Here is a 27,963-nt window from a genome sequence, read left to right as displayed (position 1 = left end):
AAGCTCTCATGTTAAACACACACTGATCTATGGACACGTTCATGTGTTTCTAACAGAACCAGGCTGTTATCAGCCTGCACTAACATTATGTCACACACACTGAATGTAACAGTGACAGTTTACATCATCACACAATCAGCTGTGATTGTTTCACTGTCATCAAACGAGTCAACAGGAAGTAGAATCAATAGAAACCAATCATTTACTGACAGCATGTCTGATGGAAATAAGTGCAGATTATGTATGAAGTATAACTGCACACAGTAACTGTGTTACAATAAGGACTTAACAGCGCCCTCTGCTGGAGTGTTTCAGTACTGCGTTAACTAGAATACACCACCTCCTCCTCACACCACCTGCTACAGCTCTACTCTTCTATGACTACAGTCATCCACAGCACTGATGTGAGGTCACATGGTTCATATGTAAGGAGCACAGCTGACCTCAGGTCAGTTTAATGACTGTGAGCAGCAGCTGTGTTATTGTCACTGTGACAGGGAGACACTCTCAGACACAGCGCTCATGTCAGCTTGTTCTCATGCAGGAGGATCAGGAGCTCCATGTTTGTCTTTCTGTTTGAATCATGATGTGTTTGTGCCATCAGAGTCTGTCATGAGTACTCAGGGTTTCACAGCAGCTCTTCTGGATGCTGACGAGGACTCCAACCTCATGTTTCACCTCTCTGAGCTTCTGATGTCTGTGAACACTCGTGTTTCTTCTCTGGGCTCATCTGGACAAAAACACCTTTCTGTGTTTGGCTGCAGCCTCATTCTGACTGACAGGAAGTGTGTTATCCATGAGCTGCACTTCTGTGAGGAAGTTTCCTGCTGTGTTTCCTGTCTGTGGACAAACACGAGTGTTCCAGCTGAGGACTTGGTTCCTTCCACCTGTCCATACAGGACATCACGCTGTCTGCAGCTCTGTAAATGCAGCTCCAGGTCCTTCCACGTGCTGCTCTGTATTTGTGCAGTTTGTAGTGTGTCCTGGGAAACGTAGCACACATGGTGTTCTTCTGCTGTTTCCTCCTTTCACTGAGTGTGAAACACTGACGCTGTGCTGTTGTTCACAGAGGGGAGCTGATTCTAGCTGCAGCTGGACTCTGTCATCTAACTGAATGTGTTGGTGCTGATCACGGGGCTCTGAGGGGGGAGCAGCAGGAGGACTCTGGATGCTGACGTCAGTGTATCTGTGGAAGCTCCCACAGCGTGTCTGTCATTCAATATTGTGCTGTATATTGTATCTATGCAAAGATGAACAGACTGTGTGTTCACTGGTCTCTGTGCTGCAGCTCTGATGTCATCATCACTCCCTCCTCCACCCTCAGCAGTCCCAGCATGCTGCTGTGGTGCACCCCACCCTCACTCTACACCTGAGCCACAGACCACACCCTCCACCTCAATATACACCACAGTTTTCTCTGCTGTGGAAATGAGATCAGGAGGAAATCATCATTATTATTATTTAATAAACGCTCACATTAATGTGGGCTTATTTGTTTCATATTAGAAACATTAGTTGAGTGTTTTTAGTATAAAATGGTCAAAGTCCCTCTTTTTGCTCCTCCCCTCACCTGTGGATGGGCGGTGCTGTTACCGTGGTGACAGCTTGGATGTGTTTCAGTCCTGCCTGGTTATCACTGCAGGAATCTTTCACATTTATTACAGGTAATAACTCTGATTTTTCTGTGTATTATGAACCAAATGTATCCTGATACACACAGAGATGGATGAGCAGAGGTTTTTTTTGCAGTTTATGTAGTTACTATGGACTTAATGCATACATATTATTAAAATTAGGGCTATAACAGTTGTATTGATGTATAGCAACTTGAAATGCTCCCACAAATGGCTCCACAGCATGTAAAAATATAACAAAAGCTCTGGTGGACTTGGTTCTGTGGTCAGTCTTAAAGGGTGAAGTTAAACTCTGTAATCTTCACTGTGTCACAGAGTTCAGTGAGTCCCGTTATTCACAGTATCAATCAGATCATCAGAGAACAGCTGATCAGCAATCAGTGGTGCCAACAGCGCCTCCTGTGGTGAGAGGATGCAATAATGCAATGTAGCATTTTTCCACTCAACACTTGCAGTCATGGAAACTGTCTGTTGGATCAGCACAGGGACACTGAGGAACCAGTATGCCAGACTGTAAACCCAGGATAAAGAGTTTGAGTGAATGTGGTGTTGAAGGTGTGGAGGTGGATCAGAGTGTCAGAGGAGACTCTGTAGAAGGACAGAGTGCCAGCAGGACAGTCCACATACACTGCTGCTCTGTGAGAGACAGAGGAGGAGGAGGAGGAGGAGGAGATGGATGTGTAGCTGTTATTGTGCCAGACATAACCAGGACCATCACCAGAGCAGATCAGACTCCAGGACTGATCATTGTTTCCAAACAAACAGTCATCACTGCCTCCTTTCCTTCTGATGCTTCTGTAACTCACTGATATATAAACGCCTCCTCTCCACTCGACCTCCCAGTAACAGCGACCAGTCAGACCATTTCTACACAGCAGCTGATAAACATCATCAAATCTGTCTGGATGATCAGGATATGACTGAACCTCCTCCACATGTGTCACCTTCCTGTTGTTGTCAGACAGTTGGAGCTTTGTGTTCACTGTGTTTGTGTCGATTGTGAGTTGACAGGAATCTGATGGAGAGAACAAACACAATCCAGCTGCAGTTATTGATCCATCATCTGTTCATTGATTGACACTTTGATGATGACTCCTGACATGATGAAGATGGTTGAATGTGTGCTGCTTTGTTTTCATGAATCCCATTAAAAACACACTTACACTTCCTCAGACCTGGTCTCAACCATCGGACTCCAGCAGGCTCCACCCTGAAAGGAGGAGGGGGGTCAGAGCAGCACAGTCAGCATGCACACATGGACATTACATGGCTCTCACACACACACTGTTACACACTGAGCTCAAAGCTCGGCTCCACTGTTTTATTCAAAGAAATCGACATTTATTTATCAGCACATTTAAAAACAGCTTGAGCCAAAGTGCTGCACAGAGTAGAGAGAAAATAGGAAACATACACAGTAATGACTATAAAGACTGGTCAGGATTGAAAGCTACAGAGTACAAATGTGTTTCCAACCGGCTTTTAAAAATGTCCAGTGTTGGTGACGACCTGATGTGAAGGGCGACTGTTCCAGAGTTTGGCTGCAGCCATCGATAAAGCTCACCTCTGTTTTTACGTCTAGTTCTGGTCAGAAGCTGCTTATCTGCAGACCTGAGGGCTCCACTTGGATTCTTTTGTTAAAGAGAGATAAGATGGAGCCAATCCATTCACAGATTTAAAGACAACCAGATCTGGAAGTGGATTCTACCACGTACTGGTAACCAGTGGAAAAAGCTGGAAAAAGCTGGTGATGGGTCGTCTAGCACAGACCCACCGCTGGAACCAGAAAATTGATGAGGGAGAGAACTGTGACAGCGCCGTTCCTTCACTTGACCTCAGTCGCTCTCGTCTGCTCCCTCGTAACACTGCTCTTTATTGAGCTTACATGAATATGCACAAGTTCATTATGACGTCTTACACAGGTATGAACAAAGAGTACCAGTCTGTGCATAGTGTGTGTGTGTGTGTGTGTGTGTGTGTGCGTGTGTGTGTGTGTGTCTGTGTGTGTGTGTGTGTGTGTGTGTGTGTGTGTGTGTGTGCGCGTGTCTGTGTCTGTGTGTGTGTGTGTGTGCGTGCGTGCGTGTCTGTGTGTGTGTGTGTGTGTGTGTGTTCCAGATGTGACCCTGTGACCCCAAAGCTGGTGCTAAGAGTCCAGCGGTCCCCCTAACAAAGGGCTCTTATACTTAACCAGACACAGAGCAGGTGTCCTCCTACACCAGGGGTCTCAAACTCGTGGCCCGCGGGCCAATTGCGGCCCGCAGGATGATAGTTTTTGGCCCCACCTTAATATGAAAATGTAATGTTAGTTTGATAATGTATGACACTTTACAGTGTTGTGGGCGGAGCTGAATTAACCCACCAATCAGGGTGGGATATGGATCTCAGGGGACACCAGCCGGGCTTGATGCAAGCAGGGAAACATTTCTCAATGAGTCAAAGTTCCAGCAGCGTTGCCCTGGAGTGTTTCTTTCTTTCCTGTGCCTGGCTGGCTTCCTCCTTTCTATTGGGCAAACGCCGACATTCGCCCCAGCGCGCTGCGTTCACAACACTTCAAAAAAAGTTGTTTTTTAAGTTGCTGCCCAGCGGGACATTATACGTATATAGATTTATACACACGTCAGTGGGATTTAAAGTTATTTTTCCACAGAGAGAGATCTCATATTAACTCTCACAGTGATGCGTAGGCGGCGGGATAAAAGAAAAGTCATGAACTCAATGCAGCCCAATTTAGTCTGCAGTCACATAGCGACACCTGTTCATCGGCAACAACAGTCCCCGGTAACCCGGACTAATTATAGGGTCGCACCGTAATTTGTGGCTCCATGTTTTTATTTGCATCACTGCGTTTGCATTGCAGCAAACATGAACATTACATATATTTCAATATAATGTAAAAGCAGTCAAAACAACTAAATTCAGAAACAGCTGATGTTATTTGTTATATGTCACGGTGTCATTTCCGCTTCTTTCTCCTGTAACAACAGCCCGGCGCCGTGAGCAGTCGCCTTTTTTGCGCTCGCTATCCCTGCACTTTCTACCATCTGCAAACGCCACGGTGTTCGTGTCGTCATGAAAGACATGAACATCGAGCGTAAAAACAAAGGAGACTGCTACCGGCTTTTTATCTGCCGATCGCCGTGCTACGGTTGCAAGAAAAAGAAGCAGAAATGACGTTCTCTACGCGTTGAGACGTTCCCCGTCCGTCGGCTAAACGCTTGATTGAAACTTCAATGCGACAGTGACACCAAGTAGAATTATAAATGTCACATAGCCCCAAACATGTCTTTTTCAAAGCCTGCGGTGAAGAGAAAGGTTGGTGATGAGCACCGACAATTTCAGGAAAAGTGGGCAATGCAATATTTCTTTGTTGAGCACAGGGGCACCCCGACCTGTCTTATTTGCACAGAGAAAGTTGCGCTGCACAAGGAATACAATTTGAAACGTCATTACACAACTAGACATGCTGAGCTGGATGCAAAATACCAGGGAGACGAGAGAGCGAACCGGGTTGCCAGTCTTAAAACAGATCTACTGAGGCAGCAAGATTTCTCCAAGAAAGCAACCAAAGAGAATAATGCAGCAGTCGGAGCCACGTGGTTAGTGAGATGATTGCTAAAGCAGGGAAGCCATTCACAGAAGGTGCATTTGTCTAAAAGTGCATATTGCAGGCTGCAAATATAGTCTGTCCGGGAAAGAAAGGTCAGTTTAGCAACATCAGCCTTTCTGCCAACACCGCAGCAGATCGCATTTCTGACCTGTCAAGTGACATTTATGACCAACTGTGTGAGAAAGCCAAATGTTTCAGTGTATACTCAGTCGCTCTTGATGAGACCACAGACATCACCGACACTGCCCAGCTCCCAATGTATGTCCGTGGTGTTGATGACAGTTTTGAAGTGATGGAGGAGCTGCTCACAGTAATTCCAATGCATGGCCAGACCACCGCTCAGCAGATATTTACAAGCTGTGTGATGCCATTGAGAATGTTGGTTTGCCATGGAAGAGGTTTGTTGGAATAACAACAGATGGAGCGCCATCAATGACAGGGAGGAAACATGGACTGGTGGCACAAAACAAACTGGAAGAGGAAGGCGTGGAGGAGGCCATTGCTCTGCACTGCATCATCCATCAGCAGGTCCTTTGCAGCAAATGCCTGAAGTTTGACAATGTGATGTCTATTGTTGTGAAATGCATCAACCAAATCAGATCCAGGGGCTTAAAGCACCGAAGGTTCTGTGCTTTTCTAGAGGAAATGGAGTCAGAATATGGGGATGTGCTCGACTTCACTGAGGTACGTTGGCTCAGCAGGGGAAATGTATTAAAGAGACTTTTTGAGTTGAGAGCAGAAGTGAAGCCTTCATGGAGAAGGATGGAGTTAGTGTTCCTGTGCTAACTGATCCCAAAATGGCTCATGGACTCAGCTTTTCTTGTTGATATGACACATGAGCTTAATGTACTGAACAAGACGTTACAAGGCCAGGGGCAACTTGTCAGTGCTGCCTATGACAACGTGAGAGCATTCTCCACAAAACTGGCGCTCTGGAAAGCTCAGCTCTCTCAGACAAACCTTTGCCATTTCCCAGCATGCAAGGCACTCGTGGATGCAGGCACACCATTCAGTGCTGACGAGTATGTTGATGTCATTTTGATGCTACAGGAGGAATTTGATCACAGATTTGCTGACTTCAAGACACACAGAGCCACCTTTCACATTTTTGCGGACCCCTTCTCCTTTGATGTGCAAGATGCCCCTTCTGTGCTTCAAATGGAGCTCATTGAGCTGCAGTGCAACTCTGAACTCAAAGCAAAGTTCAGGGAGGTGAGTGGAAAAGCAGACAAGCTTGGACAATTTTTGAGAGACTTGAGCCCTAGTTTCCCTCGGCTTTCCCGAATGTTCAAGTGGACCATGTGCCTTTTTGGTAGCACATACTTGTGCCAAAAGCTCTTCTCCACTTTGAACTTCAATAAGTCCAAGTACAGGTCCAGACTTACGGATGATCATCTTCAAGACATACTGAGGGCCGCAACTGCTTCCTCCCTCAGGCCAAATCTGGCTCGGCTATGCGAGAGGAAACGCTGCCAGGTCTCTAGCAGCAAGGAGTAGGCAAGAGAAGCCATGTTCAGAAGAACAGTTCATTTTCTACAGTGTTCCATTCATGTTCAGAAGAAGGTTATAGAACTGTTAATACAGACATTTCAATCTAAATACAGCAGATATAGAAGACTGAAAGAAAAACACACAAGTTCACTGACTAAAAATATCTTATTATTGTTTTATTTATGTATTACAGATTGATTGATTTTCTTATTAATTCTTAATTTGTTTATTTATTTTTAATATTTTGTGTTAAAAAATAAAAATAAAGAGATTTGAGAGGATTGGAATTTTTTTAACCATGCCTTTCCTGTAGAAAACCTAATGCGGCCCAGCCTCACCCAGACTCTGCCTGCAGCGGCCCCCAGCTAAATTGAGTTTGAGACCCCTGTCCTACACCATAAATCAGTAAGAGAGGGTACGACCTCTCTCATGGCCCCAAGTGGTGTGTGCATGCCAGAGCACTCTGGAAGGCACACAGAGTCTTTACAGACTACTAAGGATCAAACCTCTATCATCATGCAATCGATTATACAACTCTAAGCATATATGAGTAAATATTTCTAAGCATAAATGACAATCAACAATATAAACCTTACAGCTGGTTTTAATAACAGAATTTATTTGTTTCTCAAACGAGAAAGAGCTATCGAGAAACACTCCTAAATCTTTAGTTCTTAACTTTTCCAGTGGGCCAAGGTCAACATTATCTGCTAATGCTAAATAGGCTGCCGTTATTAACTAATGCTAATTTGATGTGAATTAGCATTATGCACTAATGCTAACACTTTTTAACAATGTGAGTAGCTAATGCTAACACTATTTCCCTTAACTTTATAACATTGTGAACGGCTAATGCTAACACTCTTTTCCCTAGCATTACAACATCTGAGCTGCTAATGCTAAGTAGGCCGCCATTAGCACCTACGTCTATCCATCCATCCATCCATTCGCTTCCGCTTATCCTTTTCAGGGTCGCGGGGGGCGCTGGAGCCTATCCCAGCTGTCATAGGGCGAAAGGCGGGGTACACCCTGGACAGGTCGCCAGTCTGTCGCAGGGCTAACACACAGGGACAGACAACCATTCACACTCACATTCACTCGCACATTCACACCTAGTGGCAATTTGGATTATCCAATTAACCTATCCCCACAAGCTGCATGTCTTTGGACGGTGGGAGGAAGCCGGAGTACCCGGAGGGAACCCACGCAAACACGGGGAGAACATGCAAACTCCACACAGAAAGACCCCGGCCTGATGGTGGAATTGAACTCAGGACCTTCTTGCTGTGCGGCAACAGTGCTAACCATCGTGCCACCGTGCTGCCCACCTACGTCTAATTTAAGGCAAATACGCATTAGAACCTAATGCTCATATCGTTTTCCTTTGCTTTATAGCAATGTGAGCAGCTACTGCTAAATAGCATTAGCTAATAACAGCAGTCTAATTTAATGCAAGTTAGCATCATTTGCATTATAACGATGTGAGGAGTTAATGCTAAGTATGCTGCCATTAGTGGCTAATTCTAATTAGGGGTGAATAATTATTACAAGCTAATGCTAATATCGTTTTCTCTTCCCTTTTAACAATGTGAGCAGCTAGTGCTAGGTAGGCTGAAGCTAGCAGCTAATGCTAAAGCTAAAGATAATTTGATGTGAATTAGCATTACATTAGTGAGGAGTTAATGCTAAGTAGACTGCCATTAGCAGGTAATGCTAATTTAAGGTTAATAGGAATTGGCATCTAATGCTAATACCATATTTTCTTGCTTTAACCCTTTAAAACTGGTCAGAGTGGGCACACTCCGTTTTGCGCAACTATTTTTAAATCCCGGTAGCACTGTAATCACGTGAGCTAGCGCAATAATTTTTTTTGCATATGAAACCTGAGGAGTTGTATTTACATCTTATGCCATCAGCTTGTCCTAGGTTACAGTTTCCTTCCACATATGCTTAGGACTCATATTGCTCTGCTGGAAATAGTTTATTTTGATGCATATGCTGTTATTTTGCAAATTTGCAGTATAATATTTATTTTCGTTTTTCCTGCAGTATATAAAAATTGGTGTATTTCAAAAATAAAACTATGAAGGCACTCAAAATAAATTTCCTGAGGTGGGAAACTATTTTGTGCAACTTTTTTGTATTTACAGTTTTGAGGGATAAGCCTCTTAAATTTCTCTAACTAGAAATATATGTTAAAAAAACAAAAACGATTTTCAATTTTTTTGTAGTTTATTGCACTTTTTTGCAATTTATGTAATTACTATGCACTTAATACATACATATTATTAAAATTTAGGCTGTAATGGTTGTATTGATGTATAGCAACTTGAAATGCTCCCAAAAATGGCTCTACAGCATGTAAAAATATAATATAAGCTCTGGCGGACTTGGTTCTATGGTAGGTCTTAAAGGGTTAAATCAATATCAGTAGCTAATCCGATTGCTCAGTCTGACGTCAGGTGAAGTCATTTTTATGCATTTAAGAGCTGTGTTGAATTCAACATTACAAACTGAACATTAGAACTATCCTCTTCTCCAGGATTTTCCTGATTTAACATTTCAATATGACATTTCCAGCGCTTTGTTTTCTCTGCTCACAGACAAAACAGATACACGCATGTATATACAGCCCACGTCCAGCTCTGCATGCACTCCTGCTCCATTTCTATAGAGAATAAACAACGTAACACAATCATTCTCCATTGTTTTCAACTCAACCAGCTGCATTTAATGAAGGAGTTTGAATTTACTTTACAACAGCTGCTGTTGTTTCCTGTCTGCATTCATGTTCTTAACTGTACTCCACACATTCTGAACTGGTGTACCGTAATTGTCGGGCTATAAGCCGCTACTTTTTGCACAAGCTTTGAGCCCTGCGGCTTTTAGTCAGGTGCGGCTTTTCTATGGATTGTCCATGAGCGGATTTGTTTTGTTTGTTCCGCTGTTGTACGGCACTACGTTGCCTGGCGGAAGGATCGGGGTTCAAGAGTGGTATGTTGGTCACATGTCCATCCGTCAGGCAACGTAGTGCAGTACGAGGTAGCGCGAAAAACAAACTTCAAAGTAGCGCTACCCGTTCAGCTGGAGGCCTGGATGATGAGCGGCGATAAACTTGCAAAAAGCAAGTTATGCCCAACTCCACCATTGGATTCTGACAGCGTGGAAAAGTGTGAAAACATCCACGATCACCAACAGATTTCGAAGGGCTGAATGCTGCATGATGGAGAGGAGGACACCGCCACGGCCCTTCTGAGGGTGTTCGACTCTGACACTGACAACGAGGATTTCTTTGGTTTTGAAAGTGACAACGAAAGAAAGAAGCTGAGAGTGGATGACGAAGCCACCCTGAGCCTGTTTGTTTCCGACACTGGAGGAGAGGACTTTGGTGGTTTCAGTGCGCAGGAAGATGGTGGTGAATGACTGACTTTTCTTCTTGTTAAAGCCGTGTCACTGCACCTGAGCCTAAAAGGTAGGCTGAATCAATTGTTCTGGTGTGCTGTAGGTTATTGTTATGTACTACATTTGTTACTCATTTATGAAGCACAGTACATGTTTTGTACTTGTAATTACCGCTACTTGTACATATACCTAAAAAGTTATGCAAATATGTACCCATAACTTGTTTTTCAAAATATTAATAAAAGGGGTGTGTCTCCAAACAGCCATCTCTTTCCTGACAATTCGCTTTGTGCATATTCTCTTACATATCATAAGTCAACATTGAAACACCTGCGGCTTTTAGTCAGGTGCGGCTAATGTATGTACAAAACAGGATTTTCCCCTGATTTTAGCTTGTGCGGCTAATATTCAGGTGCGCTCTGTAGTCTGGGAAATACGGTAGTTCTTCCTAAAGTACTGCAGTATTCCTGCCAGTACATCCTTTTAGTTTTCCTAACTGTTTCCTCTGATGCTCGTTGCTATTCTTTCCTCAATGCAAATTCATGCTAAGCTCCTTCATATCCATCCCTGTTTCTAAACCTGTAATAATTGCTTTAATGTGTCTTTGGCCTAATTATGAGTCTGTCCATATGTTTGTAGTTCCCCACTTGCTTTGGTTTCTTAGCTCTGATTCTCTCAAATTTATCCTTGAAATCATTTACTGGCATCTCTCCCTCTCACTCCCACTATCCCCAGAACACCAGAGTATTCATCTCCTGGTTTATCCTATGGCCTCTTTGCATTTTCTCCAATCATCCCTGTTTCTAGAGTCTCACCCCATCTGCAGGCAGTCCAAGAGAAACTGCCTCTGCCATTTTCTTCTTCTTAATCTTTGATTTTTCTCTTCACTTTCTCCATTGGGTCTTCTTAGACGCACTTTCCAGAAAGCAGCAACATTTTTTGTGCCCCATTTTTCAAATTGTGCATCTTACTTCAGCTTAATGTGTTTCCTGTTTTGTTTTTACACAGGTCATGTAAAAGAAATCCTACCAGAGACTCGACAAAGCTGAACTGAAAGACAGCACAGGCAATAAATCAGAGCAGCACAGAACTTAAGCTCATGGTCCATAGAAGCTGGGCTCTACAGGTGTACCAGGACAAGCTTAGTGTAAGTCCCTCGAAAAAGTTTCACTTGTGCTGTTTCGGTGTAAATTACTGGTTTGTTTGAACAATTTCATCAGCTGAACCATAAATACTCCAAAACAATTTCTTTGTGACTCAGTGTGATTTTTCATTTTGTAATATTAGCATGTCAAACTCTACATTCTCTACACAGATGAGAAATGAAGTGTATTTAATAATAAAAGTTATCTCTCAGAGACAAAGTTAGTGTCTCATTCAGGTCTGTATCTGAGTAGCCTCAGACACATGCAGTGCTCATATTTTCTGTTTTGTGTGTCACTCAGACCTCTTCCTGACAGGGGCAGCAATTTCATTTAAAGTCCCATTCACTGATACAGGCTGCTGGAGCTCCAACCAGGAGGGTACACACATGATCCAGGGAAAAAAATTATATATGGTCTCTTAGATAAATATTAAGAGGTCCTGTGTTTTACTAAAAAATCAAAGTAGTAAAACACAGGACCTTTGGGTTAGATATAAGGTGATTTGACAAATCATGTCTGTTGTAAATGAGTAAGCCATTTATCGACCTGACTCAGGTTTTAAATCATCATCAGAAAAGACTGAATCCTGACCTGAGAATTGTACACTTTGGACTCTCCACTGCAGAAAATAGAAGCTTCAGTCCTGAATCCTGCAGGTTGTTGTTACCCAGATCCAGCTCTGTCAGACGGGAGGACTGGGAGCTCAGGACTGAGGACAGAGCTTCACAGCTTCTGTCTGACAGGTTACAGCCACTCAGTCTGAAGAAAGGATGACAAGAAGACATGAAACACTTGTGTTAAAGTATATTCATGGTGCCATGAGGAGCTACTACATTTACAATATTTCAACACTGTTTCAGGACATGCTGGAATCCTTATTGCCTCATGTTACAAAAGACAAATGTGGCAGTTTAGTGTGATTTGGATGGATTCATTAAAAAAACAAAACATAAACTGTTAATTTTTTCCAAATGAAATTGATTAAATGATGTTAATTGATGAAAAAAAAAAATCGATATTGCTTGATCTGACCTCAGCGTTTCCAGTTTGCAGTATTGACTCTTCATCCCAGCAGACAGAAGCTTCACTCCTGAATCCTGCAGGTTGTTGTTACCCAGGTCCAGCTCTGTCAGATGGGAGGACTGGGAGCTCAGGACTGAGGACAGAGCTTCACAGCTTCTGTCTGACAGGTTACAGCCACTCAGTCTGAAATCAAGGTGGAAGGGAGACAAGATCAACCAAACAAATCAGAGCTTTATTGCTTTTTTATTGTTTTTAAGCAGAAATCAGTGAGGTGCTGGTAGATTCTGTTCTTTTGGTTTATTACCCAACAACACACACATACACTAATATTTGTGACTTTTGTAATAGTAGAATTTACAATGCAAAGCAACAGCGATCACAGATTGAAGGGGCCTGAATAAAACTACAATGCAGTGATTTTTAAGATGACCTGTTCTTCCAATTTCCAACAACAGATTTCTCCAACCTTACAGTTAAAAATAATTCTTTATCTCATACTGAATCTTGGTGCACCTCCCCCCAGTTTATTAAAATGGAGTGGTACTGAAGTTGCTGTAAGTGATGTGTGATGCCACTGATTTCCTTTCTGATCCAATACAAAGTAAAATTCAGGCTGGTATCTGCGATACTGATGAAAACTATTCCTTCAGAATCAATACAAGACATCATAAGAAAATATGATGTTTTGTATAACATAAAAAGCCTGAATTTTAAAATATTCAGTTAATAATCAAAAACAGATGTGACTGAAAATAATAAAACTGAGAAACATTTTATGGCCATTCGATCCTTTTACAACCATTGCAAGAGCTTGGTTGGCATAGCCGGCAATACGTTGGATAGTAATAAGTCCGGTGGGTGATGGGCTCCACCAGGGCTGCCCTTTGTCACCGATTCTGTTCATAAATTTTATGTTTAAAGGCTGTATCAAAAGTTCATTCAAGTTACAATATTGTGGTCAAAAGTTCTCCTTTTTTCTTTTATACTATACAACTACGCTGTCTCATGGTTTTAGGACATGGATCTGTCATGGAAGAAATCTATGACCACTTTTAATCAACATTTTAAAAATAAACATGATCACAGATTTACTCACAGAGCCTTGTTGGAGGCTTTGACCACTGGCAGCAGCCTCAGAAGAGCCTCCTCTGAAGCAGAGTATTTCTTCAGGTCAAACACATCCAGATCTTCTTCTGATGACAGTAAGATGAAGACCAGAGCTGACCACTGAGCAGGAGACAGTTCACCTGTGGAGAGACTTCCTGATCTCAGGGACTGTTGGATCTCCTCCACTAGAGAACGATCATCCAGTTCATTCAGACAGTGGATCAGATTGATGCTTTTCTCTGCAGACAGATTCTCACTGAGCTTCTTCTTGATGTACTGGACTGTTTCCTGATTGGTCTGTGAGCTACTTCCTGTCTGTGTCAGCAGACCTCGTAGGAGAGTCTGATTGGTCTGCAGTGAAAGACCCAGGAGGAAGCGGAGGAACAAGTCCAGGTGTCCATTTGGACTCTGTAAGGCCTTGTTCACAGCACTCTGGTGAAGAGATTCTTTTTGGTTTAAAAAGCTAAAACTCTTGGAGGTTATTTGTTTCTGTTCAAGAAGATTTTTTCCAGAGTTGCTGAAGGTCAGATGGACATGAAGAGCAGCCAGAAACTCCTGAACACTCAGATGGATGAAGCAGAACACCTTGTTCTGGTACAGTCCTCTCTCCTCTTTAAAGATCTGTGTGAACACTCCTGAGTACACTGAGGCTGCTCTGATATCGATGCCACACTCTTTCAGGTCTGATTCATAGAAGATCAGGTTTCCTTTCTGCAGCTGATCAAAAGCCAGTTTTCCCAGAGACTCCATCATCTTCCTGCTCTCTGGACTCCAGTGTGGATCTGTCTCAGCTCCTCCATCATACTTGACCTTCTTCACTTTGGCCTGAACCACCAGGAAGTGGATGTACATCTCAGTCAGGGTCTTGGGCAGCTGTCCTCCCTCTCTGGTTTTCAGCACATCCTCCAGAACTGTAGCAGTGATCCAGCAGAAGACTGGGATGTGGCACATGATGTGGAGGCTTCGTGATGTCTTGATGTGGGAGATGATTCTGCTGGCCTGCTCCTCATCTCTGAATCTCTTCCTGAAGTACTCCTCCTTCTGTGGGTCAGTGAACCCTCTGACCTCTGTCACCATGCCAACACAGTCAGGAGGGATCTGATTGGCTGCTGCAGGTCGTGTGGTTATCCAGAGGCGAGCAGAGGGAAGCAGTTTCCCCCTGATGAGGTTTATCAGCAGCACATCCACTGAGGTGGACTTTCTAGGGTCAGTTAGGATTGTAGTTTTGTGGAAGTCCAGAGGAAGTCGACACTCATCCAGACCATCAAAGATGAACACAACCTGGAAGTCTTCAAAGCTGCAGATTCCTGCTTCTTTGGTTTCAGTAAAGAAGTGATGAACAAGTCCCACCAAGCTGAACTTTTCCTCTTTCAGCACATTCAGCTCTCTGAAAGTGAATGGAAATATGAACTGGATGTCCTGGTTGGCTTTGTCTTCAGCCCAGTCCAGGCTGTATTTCTGTGTTAAGACTGTTTTCCCAATGCCAGCCACTCCCTTTGTCAGCACTGTTCTGATTGGTTCATCTCTTCCAGGTGAGGCTTTAAAGATGTCTTCTTGTCTGATGGTTGTTTCTGGTCTGTCTGGTTTCCTGGATGCTGTTTCAATCTGTCTGACCTCATGTTCATCATTGACCTCTGCAGTCCCTCCCTCTGTGATGTAGAGCTCTGTGTAGATCTGATTCAGGAGGGTTGGGTTTCCTGCTTTAGCGATGCCCTCAAACACACACTGGAACTTCTTCTTCAGGGTGGATTTAAGGTTACGATGACAAACTGCAGCTTGAAGTTCTGAATGAGAAGAAAAATAAACACTCAATTCCAAAAAGAACTAATCTTTAAAACATGTTGCTCCATCTTCCATCTCTGGAAAATGTTCATTCATCCAGCAGCTTAAATCTTTAGATAAATCCTCTTACTGCTCTGCAGACGGTCAGCCAGCTCCTCCTGCTTCATTCTCCTCAGGAAGTCCACTGTGATCTTCACAAACGCCTCTCTGCTGCTGCTCCTCTGACTCTCTAAGCATTCTGGGTAATCTGGACTCAGAACCTTCTGGATCTTCTTCAGCTCGTTCTTCACAAAAGTGATGATGTTGTCCTCCAGCAGCTGGAACAGAATATTTATGAATGAGCCAATCAGACTGAAATCATGGAGCCAAACATCAGATCCATGTTGGACACACTGACGATCCACTGGTCTACAAAGAGCAGCATGGAGATGACCGTGAACAGAACAGATGTAACAGTAGTTGTTGTACATGTACAGACCATAAATATGGAGTCCAGCTGTGTTTGATGCTGCTGGGCAGACTGACCACTGGGAACCTCTGAGCTCTGCTGCTCCACTCTGTGGAGGAACCATGAAGGATTAGATCAACACAGGATAAAGATCCAGGAGTTTCTGCTCAAATAACTTCATCTGAATCAAGTCTGTCAAGTTTTAAACTCTCAGATTGTGAACATATCAGTAATTTTCAGTCTGTTTTCATGGACGTCCTTTCAGTGGTGATGTCAGGGATGATTTTGAAGAAGCTCATCAAACTGAACCATCAGCAGATCACTGCTCCAAAACCAGAACATGATCCGAGTCTCCCTCCACCACCAGAACACCAGCTTTACTAACGTGGTAGATCAGTGTAGTACAGATCAATAACTGATGAGTCATTTGATCAAAATCACTGAGTGCTTCACGTCTGACCCTCTGATGCTTCTGTAGACATTTTGCATATTTAATGAATGTCTGACAGTTTTACATTCATTCTATGAACACAGTGGAAATGTTGTGTTATAGTCTCCATGTTGTTTCCAGCATCATAAATTCTTAAGTTCAGAAAATTAGATTCTTTCTTCACAGCTGAAAAACAACAACATTTATTCTCTATTGAAATCTGCATCGTCCACTCCAAAGGTCACAATCTGAAGGTAACATCTGGATTTGTTCCCTGTGGTTAACTCTGAGCATCAGTATGGTGGGATTTATCCACTACATCCACACCACTGTGGTTCAGTGTTGTCCTGATGGAGTAACAGCAGCCAGTATGATCCAGGCTTTAGCTGCTGGGTCTCTGTGTGACCTCTCAGACTGTTTAACAGATCAGACACAAAGAGAATCAGAGCAGCTCTGTTCTTTAAAGACAAACATGAACCCACTCAGGTCACACTTTCCCCACAGATATGAGCATCACTGTCCTCAAACAGCAAATGACCAAGTCGAACATTTGGATCTTTTCTCTTTCATTGTTTTCTTTTTAATGAATCTTTGTAACAATCTGAGGATGTTTCAGGTCATATTTATCCAGGAAACACAAACATGTAAAGGAGTCATCACAGCTCTCTGACCTCGTTGCTCCAGGTTCACCACTGAAGTCTGGATTGCTACCTTTGGACCAGTCACTCCTCACAGACGGACAGCTGGACCCTGCAGACTGTGACCTCTGACCTCTGCAGACACAAACATGATTGAAGCAGCTGTGATCACACAGACTGCAGATAATGCAGCTGTTTCCTGTCAGTAACATCCTCTTAGATTAGAGTTCAGCTTTTTACAGGAAAACTGGACAAAACTGATTTTTGTTACAAACTCATTTTCATTTCCTCTCAGCTCACAAACACAGTCAGACAATCAACCAGAGTCAACACTGATTATAATGTCAGTGCAGAATTATTTCTGTTACTCAGTGAGTTCAGCTCTCTGACCTCGTTGCTCCAGGTTCACCACTGAACTCTGGATTTTGACCTTTGGACCGGTCACTCCTCACAGACGGACAGCTGGACCCTGCAGACTCGGCTCTGTCCTCCTCTTCCTCCATCATTGTCTTCAGTCAGTCTGAGAGGTAAACCACAAACACTCAGTGAGTTCACATTAACAGGAGGAACTGAGTTACAGTCGCTGACCTCTGACCTGTCATGTGACCATGAAACCAGGTCAATATATCTGTAGGTTCAGTCATCCAGGTCATGTGATCTAAGGAGCTTGGAGAGAAAAGAGACGTCTTTAAGTTTCTGGAAGACGTTTCATCTGAGAAGCTTCTTCAGCTCTAAAACCAAACGGTGGAGAGTCCCAGATATTTAAACCTGAGAGGGAAAGAAAGCATGTCGCTGACCCACCACTGATGTTATTTCAAGGAGGAAACTGAGAGCCTTTGCACCAGGAGCACAAACATCAGCTCCAGCAATGATCCACTGATGTGTTTTTATTCCATGTATGAATGTTGTTATTGACAGAGATGACGTTTGTGTGTCAGTGATGCAGTGACTGTTGTTGTTACCTGTACAGGCTGGTTAGACTCTATGAAACAGATCATACAGATCTCTGCATGTTAGAAGAGACTATTAAAGGTCATGAATGAGACAAAGGCAGGGAGGCGTCCTTTACAGCTAAACAGCAGAGTGAGAGAACAGCCAGCACCTCTACATTTATCACATTATACAGCACATGTATGATACTGACAGGGATGAGAAGAATTTAGTGATTCTGATCCCATCATTGATATTACTTATTGATTCTCAGTAGCTCTGCTCTGACAGTCACCACCATCACTGAGCAGCATATCAAAGACATTTGTGCACATTAACTGCATGTTGTGGCTCAAATGTTTGTGCATGTTGGAGGCATTTCCTCTTTGTTGTGATCAGTGTTGGTCATTACTCAAAACAGTCATTATTACACATATTACACAGAACACTTTGATTAAAAGTAATGGAGTACGTTACTTCATTACTCCTCATAACATTACTTTGATGTTACTGTGTGAAATGAACAAATGAGCATGTAACAACATAAAGCTGAGGTACAGCCCCACACACCAACACAGATCCTGATGAGGTCACGTGATGTTTCTCTGAGTGTTTATGAACACAAATCAAAGATGAAACAGCACAAAGACACTTCAAAGTGATTCTACTGTAGAAACATGAACAGGTAGAAACCTGCAGCCTGACTGCTCATCACTTTGTTACCTGTTCAAGTTCAGCAGCAGCAGCTCACTTTATCACGGTGCTGGTCTGGGGTCAGTGTTTACTCAGCTTTAACCTCACTCTGGGTTCTTGGCTAGCTTAGCTTTAGCTTAGTGTTAGCATGCTGTGTGCTAGCTTAGCGTCAGAGCTCTGCAGGTGTCTCGTGTGTAAATATTAATCACAGTGACAGTAAAGGAGGTAAAGGGCTGTGACGTCATCACGTACGCTGCGTCCTCTGTGGGCTCTGAGTGAACTCAAAGTACAAACTACAAGTACACAAACACGAACGTAGCTCAGAGTGGCGGACACACTCGGCCTCGTTGGTCCAGCTGTGAGTCCGTTACCGTGAACTATGGAGCGGCAGATTTGTGCTGAACTAAGCTGCACACAGCTGATGTTAGCCAGGAAACATTACACACTGACTTTAATGGAGAGACCGGAAATACAAACACACACAGTTTGTTGTGTGAAGAAATCAAACACGAGCTGAACAAACAGTAAAGTTCCTAAAGACAAACTGTTAAAGGAGGAAACAAAGCAAACTTACAGTTTCTTCACACACCAACAACAAGCTCCACTCCACACCTGGACACTAAACACGGACACACAGGTGAGCTGCTTCCTGGAAGGAGGCGGGGCTCCACCTGAAACTCAGCACAGGTGGGAGGGGCTCAGCTCTGTGTGTGCTGATGTGTTAACTTTAAAAATATGCCGTCTGACTGCTCAGACTGAGTCAGAGTAAAGTTCACATGCTGACGTGTGGAGACATTTAGTATTTAGTATTTAGTATTTATTTATTTATTGTCATTGTCAAGAACAATGAAATTGCGTTTGGGGCTTCCATACAACCCCAAAAAAAGAAGAAAATAATAAATACCCCTTAAAACCCAAGTGTACATATTTAACCCAGTGTGACTCCAATGCAATAAGACAATCCTTAGCAATAATGTTCGTAGAAATTCAGACAAAGACCTGAGAAACATGACAAAATACAACAATGCAACCCATTCAATATTATTGTACTGTGAGATATGATATCAGATATGATAGTTATCTATTTAAGAAAGAGGGGGGGGGGGGGGGGCAGGAGGGGGAAGAGAATAAAGATATGATGCACCAATGCAGACCAGTTCATTGCTATTAAGAAGTTGGATATGGTTATTGTCCGTGAGAGGGGGGCAGAGAGTTCAGGAGCCTCACAGCCTGTGGATACAGGCTGTTGGCCAGTCTGGATGTTCTGGCCTGTATAGACCTGTACCTTCTCCCTGAGGGCAGCAGATGGAAAAGGTGGCGCGCAGGGTGATGTTGGTCCCGCAGGATACTGTGCACCCTCCTCAGACAGCGAGTGGGGAAGATATTACTGATCTCTGGCAGACTTGTTCCAATAATTCTGCCAGCTTCTTTCACCACCCGCTGGAGTGCTTGCTGATCGGCCTTGGTGCAGCTGGGGAACCACACTAGAAATCCATACGTCAGAACGCTGCTGATGGCACAGTTGTAGAAGTTCAACATCAGAGATCTGGGAATGTGTGCGCTCCGCAGTCTCCTCAGGTAGTAGAGGCGCTGTTGGGCCTTCCGTACAACTGAGGTGATATGGTTGCCCCAGGACAGGTCCTCGGTCACAGTTACCCCCAAGAATTTAAAACTGCTCACCCTCTCCACCGCCTCACTGCCAATGAAGAGAGGCAGATGGTTGTTATGGCCCCTCTTCCGGAAATCTACAATGATCTCCTTGGTCTTTTTGGTGTTTAAGACCAAGTTATTGTCGTGGCACCATGACTCTAGTTGTTGCACCTCTGTCCTATAGTTTGTCTCATCATTGTTGGATATAAGTCCGAGCACTGTAGTGTCATCTGCAAACTTAACAATGAGATTGGACGCGCAGGAGGAAATACAGTCATGGGTGAAGAGAGTGTATAGCAGAGGGCTCAGAACACACCCCTGAGGGGCACCGGTGTTGACCACAAGGGTGGAAGAGGTGTTCTTACCCACTCTGACACTCTGTCTACGGTTAGTGAGGAAGTCCACAATCCAGTTGCACAGAGAGGAGTTAAGTCCCAGTTGGTGGAGTTTGGGACGTAGTTTGTATGGCCGGATGGTATTAAAAGCTGAGCTGTAGTCTACAAAGAGGAGCCGTGCATAGGTGTTCCTGTGTTCCAAGTGCTTCAGTAATGTGTGCAGCACTGTGGCGATCGCATCCTCGGTTGACCGGTTCTCCCTGTATGCAAACTGGTGCGAGTCCAGGGATGGTGGAAAAGCAGCTCTGATGAAACCTTGTTGTAGCTGCAGGTGTGAACACACTGATCCCAGATCAGCTCTGCTGTATTTGTAACATGAACATTTCTGCTGCAAAGCTTCAAATGTTCAGCATGTTTCTCTGTTTCCAGTCTATAGATCCAGTCACACTTTCTACCTTCACCTGTGCAGTAAAGACTGAGAGCAGAGCTGAAAGCAAGCGTCCAATCAGTGAGCAGCATCAACACCTGAGCTTCATTCAGACTCTGTTATTGAAGATGTTGTTGGTACAAAGTTCATCTGCTGCTCACATGAATCCATGAAAGATTTATTTCACTGAATGTTTCTTCAAAGCTCATTTCAACCTGTTGAAGTCATGAATGAAAGTGCAGACTGAGAGTGGATCACATGATGTTTGAGGTGTGTCATGTGACATGTTCAGTATTGTCACACATGTCTAGATTGTCCCTGATATCATAACTGCTCAAACACTGATGATTATATTTGAAGAATTATTCCTGATGGCAGCAAAGTTTGAATGGAGCTCTCTGTCTGTGCTGATTTGTCGCCCTCTGGAGGTCAAAGCACAAACTGCATGATGTCACTGTAACCACCACAGAGACAGGAAGTGTTTTTATGACTGAAACACTGAAATGATGCTAACGGCTGTCGTTAGGCTCACTGACAGCAGTGCTGATGTGTTCATGTCAAACACTGGCTCAGGTCAGACTCCTTCATCCTTCTCCAGCGTGAGGCCGCCCTCAGACCCACAGGAGCTCTGACCTTTGACCTCCTGACCCTAACCATTTTAGTCTTGTTGCATCTGCAAATCCATCCAAACTGTAGCCGAGCAAAAGAAGCTGGAAGTTGTTCTATGAATGATGTTGTTGAAGGAGCTTGGAAAGAAAAGCGTCTGGACTTCTTTAAGTTGCTTGAAGAGGGACATGGACGTCTTAACGCCCACTCACATCCTGGGACATTTGATCACAGGAAATCACATGATGGGGTGGGGCTAGATCTCACAATGGGTTCACCCAAAACCTTGGCTGATTGAGACCCACACCCGTTCTCACACCGTGGCTCGTGTGATTAGGTAGAGGATCAACAGGGGCTCCGTGTCCCTGAATTTAAACTGAATCTAAACACACCGTGCACAATGCCAAGTTAGATAAGGGTTAAAAGAACAAGATAAGAATAAATAAAAAGATAAAATAAGGATAAGAAATAACTTAAAAAAATAAAATAAAAAGATAAATAACTGCAAATAAGTACAAATAAGTAACTGAAGACACGTGTGGTCTGCAGATGTCGATGTACATGGATGTACATGGAGTTTAATGTGCAAAATGAACTTAGTGTGCAAAGTGACCTGATGTGCAAACTGCAGTTTGAGGTCGGTCAGCTGTTCAGGAGTCTGATAGCAGTGGGGAAGATGGAGTTGTTGAGTCTGGATGTTCTACATTTCACACTTCTGAACCTTCGTCTCGAGGGCAGAGGTGTGTCTCTCCTCTGGACTCTGTGATGGTAGCTGCTCTGCAGAGAGGGCAGCGGGGTCCTGATGATCTTCTCCACAGTTGTTATCACTCTCTGCAGGCGTTTGCGGTTTGCAGTAGTGCTGCCGTACCATGCAGTGATGCAGCTGTCAGGCTGCTCTCCACAGTGCAGCTGTAGAACCTGCTGAGGATCTTGGCCAACATACCAAATTTCCTCAGCCTCCTCAGGAAATACAGCAGCTGCTGAGCCTTCTTGACCAGCTGTGTGAGTTTGAGTCCCTCACTGACTCAAACTCCTTCAGTGACACTTGCAGCCTTGCAGATTAGTTTGCTGATCCTGATGCATCTCTGGAGCTGATGCTGTCCCCCAGCAGACAACAACAACATAGATGCTCTCACTAGTCCACTTTACCCTCTAATCACATCTCTGACATCTGCAGGTTGCTCCATAGAGACTCTTGTGCAATGCCAGGTGTTTGTGTTTGTCTGTAGGTACACATTAGATATGACCATAGACGCACACACACAAGTGAACACAGCAGCACAGATGGTTTCCACCTGCTTCCCTCTTTCTTCACACAACTGTGAGGATGATGAAGAGGTTTCAGGACGAGGTGGTCAGCAAGCACAGGATAAAGCAGGGCCATGAAACTCTCTGGTGCAGCAGATGTTTAATCAGACTCAGCTTTAGGCTTCTTTTCCCACCTGGCAGCAAAGTAACAGCTTCACTAATGTGAACAGTCACAATGTTAAACGTTTCTATATCTTCATATATTTTTATCTGTTGATGCTGCAGAATAAAGTCTGTTAACAGAGTGCAGGATGTGTAGAGCAGGTCCAGCTCTGCCTTTACTGTGTCCACTTTCATCAGCCCCTGTGAAGTGACACAGAGTGCATGTGTGTCTGTCAGCTGTTGTTTGTTGTGAAGGATGGAACAAATGAACACACACTTTTAGAGAAATCTGAAAAAGCAACACGTGCTTGGGCTCCTTCTGTGCTCGTCTTCATTAATGCTGATCTTTCTTTCCTGTTTGTTCTTTGGCACAAGCTTCAGTCTTTTCTCCCAGGGCTCCTTCACACTTAGAAACACACCTACATTCATTTATACACAAACATCATGAAACAAAGGCTTTGTAAAAGAGGACATGAGATCCTCTCTGAACAGCACATTCATATCAAACACAGGACTGAACAGGATATACTGAGTCTGTGCTGTTTTCATTGTTACTTGCTGAGTATTTTTCCAGTGTTTGAAATGTGACTCAAGTCTGATTCTTCTACTGTGTGTGAACTCTAAGCAGCTGCATTAAACAGCTGCTTTTCAAACCAGGCTCAATCCTATGACTCTGTGAATGTAAACTTTTGTCACCTGCATGAATAACAATCCTTGATCTAGTCAGGACTGCAGTGCTCCTGTGATCCCAGCTTATAGATGGAGGCTAGCATGAGAGGCTCAGCAGCTAAAGCAGCACACCTGGGTCTCCCAGCCTATTAAAAGCAGCCCTTTGCTTCACCTGCTTCACTAAACATTATTATTATTATTTAAGCAGAGTGGTGTGATTGATGTAGGCATTGCTGTGTGACAGGAGGACTTTTCTTGAAACAGCTCGTGTGACGTGAGCTGACGTAAAAACAGTGATGTTAGCTTGATTCTCTGGGCTAAAACTATTTTAAAAAGAGGGTCAATCATGCAAATCTGCCAATAGAAGCCAAAGTTACAGCCCCTCAGAGTTTAAAGAGAAAAGGCCCGTTTCCAACACTCGGTTGTGCAAAGGGAAACAGGCCCACAGTGCCTGAGTGTGTGGGTAATTCTTCAAATAATATTCAAAAGCAAACATTTTTAAGCATGTAAATAAAATTCAATCATTTCTGCTCTTCAATACCTAAGAAATGAAAACTGGCAGATGGTCCCAAAATGTGAAACGCCTGGCTATCTGTGCATTTAGTGCTGCAAGTTTTCAGTGTTTACCTTCAGAAGCATAAATCTCTGCACAGATAATGTTCATATGTGGATTCCTGGTTTTCTGCAGTTAATTGTGACCCAAAGCGTATTTTTAAAGTGGTTCCAGGCAATAAAGCCTAAAAATAAATACATCTACTTCCTTTTTCTGTGTTCCAGCCTCAGTGACTCTGACACAGTGCTGTAATATTTACACCTCTGATGAAAACAGAGTTTGTAGTTGCAGAAATACTCGACTCATTTTGGGCATTTACGAGCAGGAACCTCAGAAAGCCCCTCGCTGCTTCACTGGTTAAGAAGCAAAGCAAACATTAGTTCACAGTGATGTTAATTAAGGCCCAAAGTTTAGGAACGAACGTCAGCACTTCACTAATGAATGTAATGCTGATTCATGTGCTTGTTTTGTAATGTGCATGTTGTGCGTTGCTATTTCCCATATTCTTTGGCACTGATAGATGAAGAGTCTCAGGCAGGACCGAGGCTGCCAGCTGCTGACAGTGAGCAGGGAGAGAGCAGCAGAAGCTGGGCAAGAGCAGGGCACCTTCAGCCCCCTTCATCAGTCAGAAATCATTTGGGTGTCTGTGTGAAATGTCTGATTTTTAAAATCTTTTTGTAGACATATTTATTAAATGTTTAACAATTATATAGAAGAAAGACAATGTAAAGAACAAAACATGACAAAACCAAAATGAGTTGAAGTTATGAACTGTTTCTGAGAGACAAATAACACCAGGATCCTTTTTGTGTAGCTGACAGCTGGTAACTGTGCAGGGGCGGGTCTAGCAAAGTGTTGCCAGGGGGGCAGGTAGGGCATTAACAGGGAGAGGGGGGCACAAAGAAATACTTTTCTTTCTTATTCTCATTTAAAATGTCTCACTTTTAATAAATAATTATCTGAATCTTACAACAAACGTTTTCATCTGATGTAAAATGTATAGAAATCCATTATTGTACATAGTCATTTTTTAGGGTCCCATCATAATTTCTTCAGAAGTAAGTACTGCATATGATGCCAGTGTTTCCCACATTTTCTAGATTCTGCACCAGTACTGTGTGTAAAATGCATCAAAAAGTCCGTTTGATTCTTTCTCAGCTGTCTTTCTGTCTCCTTTCACTTTTTAAAGGTTGCCATGTTAGAAAACATATTTTGCCCTGCCGTGCTGTTTATTGATGTGGCAAATGAAAGGTTTATGAAAACATATCTAAATCTGTCATCAGTAATCAGCAATGATCATGTCTCACCTCTAGTCTCTGTCTTAATGTCAGGTTTCCACCGTGTGTTGTAGATGTTCAGGAGGTTAACTCGACCAACAGTCTACTTCCTGTTTAGAATACCAGGACAGGGAGGATGGTGCAGGTTTAAGTTTATTAGACTGATGCATGTATACCAACAAGACAGCGTCCATCACTGTGACAACAGCGTTTGTTTTCATTCAAAGGCTTCATGGTTTTTCCTTTAATACCTGGGGGGCCGGTCTCCAGTCAAAATGCCCGGGACCATTTTTTGTCCCAGTCCAGCCCTGGTGTCAGATCTGCATGCAGTGTCAATGAGACGATCAACAACAGATCAGACAAAACACTCAGGCGGACACTCCTCTGTAGAAGGAAACATGGAAAGTGTGAGGTAATCAGTGCACAACATCACTTTGTATTTCAGGCTGTTTTTATATAGAACTTCAGCACCAATGTAAAAGTTCTGGTTTGAGGAAGATGAAGAACATTTTCAGGAAGGATGCCGTCTGCAAGCAGAGCTGCTTGAACCTCAGCGCTGAGGTCCAGACTACTTCCTGTGAAGCCACGTGATGTAAATCTGCTGCTGTAACTTCACAGTTTACTGAAGCTAAATGCAACGTTACCATATAATCTGTTTTCAACAAAGGTTTCACTCCGTCCGGTGTTGATGGAATGATTCAGGCCGTACTCGTCAGGCTTCCCGTCGACCACACGCATTTCAGTCACAAACCCCGTGACTGACAACAAGGGAAACAGCAGAAGAAAAGATGTGGAAAATACTGGATGATGATGATGGAGGATTAACCGCGGTGGTTAAACTGTTTCCTGTCTTTGTGGGCGTACTCACAGGGAAGTTTCCAGGCACGTCAGTCTTGGTGGCTAAAGTCTCCATTTTCCAACATGTATCGCTACAGGTGCAAAGACACAACATTAATCATCAGTGTAAATATTTTAATGCTGTCCAAACGGTGTTTGCTTTGTCTGTCCTCTCGCGCTCACAGAGGAAACGAGGACGCCACCTTCAACCCATCTTCAGTTGGCTCAACCATGGCCGGACTTCCTGTTGGCTTTGTGACAGCAAACCACTTGAAATGAGAGCAAACTGCAGTCAAGCACCACTTACAGCAACCTGTGGACACGCAAATGGAAAGCACTGAGAATCATACAGAAGCATAAGAGCTGTTTATTGTAACACGTGTGTGTGTGTGTGTGTGTGTGTGTGTGTGTGTGTGTGTGTGTGTGTGTGTGTGTGCACATTAATAACACACTGATGTATGTTAGTTTGATTTATGCTATATCTGAGAAAACAACTGCAGAATTTTACATCAAAGTTTCCAAAGCTGATGTTTTGTTGTTCACTCTGTTTTATATTCATAAAGTTTGTTGTTTTTAAATCAGTGGACAAAATAAATATTATCACACAAAATCCAGGGTGAAACATAACCAAATAACCTAAATGGTGAAGTCATTATAGAAGTACATGTTGCAAAGGTCGGCCTCCTGTATAGACTGCTAAACTGTCTGGGGGGGCCCTGCCTGTCCTCGTTGGATAAGCTCCACCCCTTTTCCATAAGACGGAGACATTTGTATGAAAATAGATGGGCAGTAAAATAAAAAATAAAAAATATTATGGATGACTCTGTAAATCAAAGTCGGCCTGAGGCAGAAGCAGAAACCATGAGGAGCACAGCACCACTCGCAGAAGGGCACGAAGTGAAGCCATAGCTGCTGAAGAGTGAAGACGTGATGATGGAGGAGATCACAGATGAAGATCTGCTGCCTGCTGACTCTTTATATAGAAGAGTGAGACTATCTCCCCACCAGCAGCTGCACTTATACAAACCCCAGGTGCTGGGATGGCTTTGAACATGTGACATTCTCTGCAAACACACGGACAGTTTCATAAGCACAAAGATTATTCCTGCAGCGGCAGAATCGTATCCACTGTGTGAGAGGTGAACGTCAGACAGTTCTTAGAAAATGTAGTTTCTCTTTAAGCTTTTAACGTCTCTTTTACCCCCATTTGTCTAAAACTACTTGACAGCCCTTCATGTCAGAGGTTTATTACCTGTGCAGGATGGAGCACATGGTCTCAGTCAGGCTGGACACGATCACTCCTACAGGAAGTAAATGTGATTTTATTTCACCTGTGAAATGATGAAAAACAGCAGAATAGCTCACGCTAACAAACGGGTGTTGAAATGTTTCATTTTCTGCTGTTTCACAGGTCAAAAAGGGCGTCGAAGCAAACTGAAGCTGAGCTGCTGCTGCTGTTGTAGTGCAGCATCTGCTGTGTGCTTCATCAGAGAACCTTCTGTACACAGCAGACAGAGGCTGCTGCCACTGAAGTCCATCTGCTAGAGAGCTTTAAACACTGGTTATTGAAGTGGCTTTGATGATACTGATACACAGTCTTTGCTGCTGTCACAGGACAGGGATCCACCAGGGAGTAGTTGTCAGGATAAAGAGCCTTCGCTTCTCTAAATATAAACTGGATACTTGTAGGAAACTTTGGGAAGCAGCATTTTTCCTCATATCGTCTAAACTGAAGTTAGCTCAGGTGCTTCTTCCATACTTGCTCTGCAGAAAGCCAAAGAGTTTGGAGCTCTGCAAACATTTGCAGCACAGCTGGATGTTTGTAACTTTGGTCACCTCTGTATCATCCCTCAGATTCTTTCTGCACAG

General features: G+C 43.5%; 1 protein-coding gene across 1 annotated transcript; it reads right to left on the bottom strand.

Moving 5' to 3' along the window:
• Window positions 1-1,712: 1,712 nt before the first annotated feature.
• On the bottom strand, window positions 1,713-19,035 carry LOC308410893 (protein NLRC3-like). Its single transcript, XM_080904555.1, has 10 exons — window positions 18,905-19,035; window positions 17,098-17,227; window positions 16,741-16,842; window positions 15,670-15,748; window positions 15,322-15,508; window positions 13,399-15,193; window positions 12,312-12,485; window positions 11,871-12,038; window positions 2,798-2,844; window positions 1,713-2,649 (listed from the first exon to the last, which is right to left on the bottom strand). Exons 2-10 carry the CDS (start codon window positions 17,211-17,213, stop codon window positions 2,111-2,113), a joined length of 3,207 nt encoding a protein of 1,068 aa, XP_080760681.1. The 5' UTR covers window positions 17,214-17,227; window positions 18,905-19,035; the 3' UTR covers window positions 1,713-2,110.
• Window positions 19,036-27,963: the final 8,928 nt, after the last annotated feature.

Source organism: Rhamphochromis sp. 'chilingali' (assembly GCF_963969265.1).
Source record: "Rhamphochromis sp. 'chilingali' genome assembly, chromosome: 15".
Lineage (NCBI taxonomy): Eukaryota > Metazoa > Chordata > Actinopteri > Cichliformes > Cichlidae > Rhamphochromis > Rhamphochromis sp. 'chilingali'.
This window is presented reverse-complemented; position numbering and strand designations above follow the sequence as displayed.

Bases quoted from the DNA above. Each gene is read 5' to 3' on its own strand.
- LOC308410893 (XM_080904555.1), bottom strand. From the start codon at position 17,213: ATGATGGAGGAAGAGGAGGACAGAGCCGAGTCTGCAGGGTCCAGCTGT. The intron at 16,843-17,097 runs GTCAGAGAGCTG...TTGTGTCTGCAG, and splicing joins GGTGAACCTGGAGCAACGAG to AGGTCAGAGGTCACAGTCTG. The intron at 2,650-2,797 runs GTAAGTGTGTTT...TCTCTCCATCAG, and splicing joins GAGACCAGGTCTGAGGAAGT to ATTCCTGTCAACTCACAATC.